At 37.8% G+C, this 5,854-nt stretch overlaps 1 protein-coding gene across 1 annotated transcript; it reads left to right on the top strand.

Moving 5' to 3' along the window:
* Positions 1–221: 221 nt before the first annotated feature.
* On the top strand, positions 222–1,478 carry LOC137137627 (E3 ubiquitin-protein ligase ZFP91-like). Its single transcript, XM_067524141.1, has 4 exons — positions 222–362; positions 470–584; positions 748–847; positions 1,125–1,478. Exons 1-4 carry the CDS (start codon positions 255–257, stop codon positions 1,450–1,452), a joined length of 651 nt encoding a protein of 216 aa, XP_067380242.1. The 5' UTR covers positions 222–254; the 3' UTR covers positions 1,453–1,478.
* Positions 1,479–5,854: the final 4,376 nt, after the last annotated feature.

The raw sequence follows: 5,854 nt of genomic DNA, 5'->3' as shown, positions 1-5,854 counted from the left end.
ACAACTGTAAACTGAATTTAATAAAAGTATGCGTAGGAATAAAGACTCCCAACCCTATTGACAAATTGAAGCTTTGGGTAAGTTAGTTTTATTTATTTTGTTAACAGTATAAATGGATATTAAACATCTAAATTTGTTTTTGTTTTAGGCGAGGGAGAAAAAAGATGGCAAAGCTCCTCGGGAACCAAAACGAAGGTGTGTGTAGTCCTTGTCATATTGTTTGCCACTTACAGCCAGTCTTATTTGGGCAGAGCATGATTATTATAAATTTTCCTCTGCATAGGAAAAAGCCCCCCGTGCAGTATGTCCGCTGTGACATAGAGGGCTGTGGTACTGTCTTAGCACATCCACGCTACTTACAGGTCTGATATCCTGTCAACTTTATCCATGATGCTTTTAATATCCTAAACTGTCTAGTAGACAGGATATTCTTGCATACGGACACGGTTTTCTCATCTCTTTATTTCAGCACCATATAAAATACCAGCACTTGTTAAAAAAAAAGTATGTGTGTGAACACCCTTCGTGTGGCCGCTTGTTTCGCCTGCAGAAACAGCTGTTGCGTCATGCTAAACACCACACAGGTAATGTTAGAGCACAGATGTTTTGTGAAGCGATGTTCAGACGGGACATTACACTTTTTGTTTGCATTTGTCTTTACTAGTTTATGCCAAGATATGAGATGGTAGTTTTAAAACCTGACTTGTCCTTTAGTTTGGTAATTTGGGCTTGTCCTCCACCTTTCAGATCAAAGGGACTACATCTGTGAGTATTGCGCACGGGCCTTCAAGAGCTCCCATAATCTAGCTGTGCACAGGATGATCCACACCGGAGAGAAGCCAATACAGTGAGCTGACTCAACCTTTTACTGTCCTGTGATGATATGTTCTGTCAAAATAAGGAAATGCAAAATATCAGGAGTCTGGCTTGGATCCATGGATGTAACAAATTAGAAAACATTTAGTTCAGTCTGTTTACAATAGCCTTATAATTAATGCTGAATGTCTGGTGCAGCTAGCTATCACTGGTTCTGAGTAAATTGCTTTAAAACTGAAAGTTGAGTCTGCAGATGTGCTGAAGTGAGTTTGGACTAAAACCTCTTCTCTGTCTCCATCTTGTGACAGGTGTGAAATCTGCGGCTTCACCTGCCGTCAGAAGGCCTCATTAAACTGGCACATGAAGAAGCATGACGCAGAAGCCTCTTATAAATTCTCTTGCTCCATTTGTGGCAAAAAGTTTGAGAAAAAGGACTCTGTCATTGCTCACAAGGCCAAGAGCCACCCTGAGGTGCTCATAGCTGAGGCCATAGCAGCTAATGGGGGCTCAGTAATAACCAGTCCCACCCCAGTCTCAGGGAGTGCCCCCGTGCTCACCCAGCCTGACCAGCCCACTGTCAGCCAGGAGAAACAAGAAGCAGTGGGTGATATACTCACACCACTGCAGCAGGTGTGACTCCCGCTCACTCCCCAGACACACATATTTGACACATTATTAGCAGCCAATAATTGTCCTTCCTGGCTCACAACCAGCAGAGACAGACAGATGCTGTCAGACAGGTTGTTTCAGGTTGTCCTTTCATTGTAGATATTTGATGTGTCAAGGAAGTAATAAAGTCATACACAGAGAGAACTTTCTATATAATAACAAACCACAAGATTCTAGTTGTGACATGCCCTTGAGCTGCAGGTATCCTAAATATCAGACTTTTACTAAAGGGCAGGTGTAGTGAATGTCAGATATTGTACATGTATTAACTGTGCATTAACTAACTAACAGCTGTAATTGTGCTTTGCCACTTGTTTTGCACTCTAAGTAGCCATGAAATTGAAAAAGACAGACTTGAACAGAGAGGAACAGTCTCTAAAATATATATATATACTGTACGTAGTGAAGGAAAGTCACATTTTGACTTTCAGTCAGAACAACAAGACAGTGTTGACCTACAATACGATCATCTTACAATCCTTTTGAGTGCTCTGCAGACTCATGCATTTCTTCAGCTTCTTATCTTCTCATCTCATCTCGTCTACAGCCTTCAGCTGTAGACTGTGGAAGAAGTTACTTTTAAAAGAAACTGAACTGGATAACAAAACATGGCGCCTTGTTAACCAGCTCACAGATCTTTACCAAAACCAGATTTGCAGCTGTAAATCTGCGTAATACTTCTGGGTAATAATTACAGGTATTTTAGGGGTGAACCAGGTTTTTCTAAGCTTTTCAGGAAACTTGAGAGTGTACTCATTTGACCCTCATTCTTAAAACAGGAGCAGCAAGACAAGATTTTTTCGCATGAGATGTCATACTAGAATATATATCAAGTACTCACGCAAACTTGTCACAGCCTCTCAACACCTATGTGTCCCTTATGCACATTTTTCTTCCCTTTCTTTTCACTCCTCTCAACCTCTGTCCATCACTGCAATATTTAATTTTAAAGGGCATCTTACCCAATTTTCATGGGTAAGCTGTTGGGGGAGGAATGCATTATCAGGGCTGAACAAAATATTGACCAATCAAACCAGTTGCTTTCATCCTATTTAAAAGCGGAAAGGAAGGGAGGCTCCAGAAATAGAACCACTGACCCTGTGGTTCGTGGATGACTGCTATATCCACCTTACTATTCTGCTTGTTAAAATCTCAAGCTGCTAAGTCAGAAATGTGATACTAATAAATATACACCTTATAATAACAGTTTTAGTTAAAAGAATAGTAACTTCCTCTTGAGTTAATTAAACCGGTCATTTATGATGAACTTTAACTATTGTTTTTCTAAGTTAAGTAAGCAACAAAGTATATTTTCACTTATTTCTATCAATTCAACATTACAATGTAGAGTAGAGGGCATTGTTCAATCATCTCCAAGCTCAGAATACACTGAAAAACATTTCACATATGCCATAAATAAATGGAGTGATGGTGGTGATTTTGACTTTTTACTTTTAGGGGAATGAAGCTTGAATCATTTCAACAGGACTTCTTTTCCCAGATGACATGATTCAACCTTCAGATAACTAAACCTTGTTGTTGTTGCTGATGTGGACATTGTTTCTCAGATCTTTTATGTTTGGACACAAAGATAGACAGGCGAACTATGGGTATGTTTCTCAGTTGGCTTTAAATGGTTGGCTGACCACAGTTGATCCCTCTGGCCATAATGACATCTGCTGGAGAATTATGGCACTGCAATTATGATTCCCATTTTAGTCAAATTTGGAGAAAGGCAGTCCAGGTGAAGCTACCAGGTGAAAGCTGGATTATCTATAATACTTTATGGAGGAGCAAATACCACTTTGTGGGTAAGATACACAGTTATCATTTAATATACATTTTACAGGTTGTGCCTTGGTGAAGTACAGTGATCAAAATGAGTTGAATATGGTTACATTAAAGATGTAAACAGGTTATTTGGGGATAAATGTTCTGATTGGACCGTTCATGTGCAGTCTGTTCACAAAACAACTGTGAAATTATAGTTGCAACTAAAATACATAGTGTAGTTTGCTGCAAGATTTTTTTATTTGAACATCAAGTTGCTGACATGTAATTTTGTATAAGTCAGAGTGTCAAATAAGGAAGCAGTGATCTCATTGTTGGATGTCAATTTCTCTAATATATATAGCATTTTCATGGCAAAGTGCTGCAGTAAATATGAGTTTAATTTCAATTTTATTAATTTCAATACTGCCAAATAATTTCAATAATAATCTCAAGGCATTTATTAATTAGTAATGGAACCTTACAGGATGTGGAAAAAACCTAAATCCGCCTTTTTATGCCATGATCTTTTAGTCATGTTTGTAAAATTTCGATATTTCAGTTAGAGCTTTGTTTTTTGAGTTATTTTAAATGAAATTTTCTGTGCTCAAATACGTTTTAAAATTTTAATGTTTTGCATTATTTTGTAGGATTTGTGATTTATTTTAGTAAAACCAACAAAAGATACTAGAAATACCAAATTGCCTTGTGTTTCCATACTTTATTTGCTACTGTACATAATAAAAAACAGGAAAATAATTCTTACCACAGTTGTTTTTTCATCTGTCACTGAAAAGACATATCCAACACTTGGTTCAGATTTTTGCAGGGACTGTCAACATCTGTAGTGTTACGATTTCACATGACTTTTGTACTGGATCACCCTGGGCTTTTTTGAGTATCCCAAGATTTCTGGTTAAGTTATAGGTCAAACTATTGTCAGACCGTGTAAACCATTGCACACTATCAGCTTATCAGCCGATTTACACATATTCTTCACTCACTTCCCTGCAAAAATATTGAAACAGTGAGGCCAATTCCTTTATTTTTGCTGTAGACTGAAAACAACAACCTCACTTGTAAGTCGCTTTGTATAAAACCGTCTGCTAAATGACTAAATGTAAATGTAATGTAATGTAATGTAAACATTTTGGTTTGATGTCAAAACATAAATATGAGATAATAGATCAACGTTTCAGACAAACAGTTGTGTAGCATTGTAAATATTTAGTAAGGCAGCATTTAGTGTTGCATACCTGTGCCATTCACAGAGATGGAGTTAGGGTCAATGGTAAAGACTGTGATGTTTGCAGCTGCTGTAATTAAAACGTTTGCAATTTCATTGGGGTTGGGGGCAGATCCAGATAAAAATCTGAGGGTCAAGCTGTTGTTGCTTGATCCATTACTGCAAAGGAAAGCCACAATTATATTGCATTATTCACTGTGATGACCAATGTTCTTAGGATTCTGTCGGAATCTCAATAGAAAACTACCTGTATCCAATCACTTCCATGAGGACATATGTAGAAAATGCAGATTTGTAGTAAGGGCCAAGGTGCAGAAAAAGAAGCAAAATGTGCGTTAACTAAATTTACTTTATTTGGATTATTTTCTTAAATTTTGCATTCTGTTTATAATTATAAGCATCACGCAGTAGCACGTATTCCTATTTCTCAGTTAATGCCATTTTCAGTTTCTTCATTAACTACTGCATATTTATTCTTTCTTCTTTTGTTTATGTAAAATACAAACACTGAAATGGTAATTTAGACCTGTTAAAATGAGACTTATAATACAAAATTCTAAACAATTGTATATTAGAAAAAGATAGAGGTGTTTTAATTTATCTGATTGCTTCGAAACACTATGAGTCTACAATCTAATTCAGAGGAATTCGATGTGTGTCGGGCCCAAAATTAGTTTATTGTGGATTAGTCAGTTAATTCGAATCAGCTGTTGTTACTTCTACAGTTGTTGTGGCAGCAGCTGTAGTTGTTGAGCTGCAGTTGTTGGTGTTGGATCAGTTGTTGCTGCTATAGTTGTTGTTGCCAAATCAGCAACTGTTACTTCTGTTACTACTACAGTTGTTGTGATGACAGCTGTAGTTGTTGGACCTGTTGGTGTTGTTGCAGGATGAATGAATGTTGAATCGGTGTGTAACTTTGCAAAAACAATGTCGGACTCCGTAATTTTCTCTGGTTCCCTGCCAAATCTGACCAATGACGACATGTACACCCGCATGTCGTCATTCAACCGCTGGCTGTCTAGGTGGTGTCCAGCAAACGATGTGGGCTACATATACAATTGGAAATGTTTTTGGGGAAAACCTAGGCTGATTAGGAGAGATGGCATCCATCCTACTTTAGATGGTGCAGCTTTCTTATCCAGAAATATGGCTGGTTTTATTAGACAACCAAAAGAATGACAATCCAGAGTTGAGCCTAGGATGCAGAGATCCAGTCCTACACGCCTCTCTGCAGTGTCCTTACAACTGTCACCCCCCCAAAACTCCCACATACCTATAGAGACTGTGTCTGTTCCCCGACCTAAATTACATAAAGTAAATATGACAACAAGAGGAGTTAATCATAATAATCTA

This window comes from Channa argus, chromosome 12 (genome assembly GCF_033026475.1).
Source record: "Channa argus isolate prfri chromosome 12, Channa argus male v1.0, whole genome shotgun sequence".
Taxonomy (NCBI): domain Eukaryota; kingdom Metazoa; phylum Chordata; class Actinopteri; order Anabantiformes; family Channidae; genus Channa; species Channa argus.
This window is presented reverse-complemented; position numbering and strand designations above follow the sequence as displayed.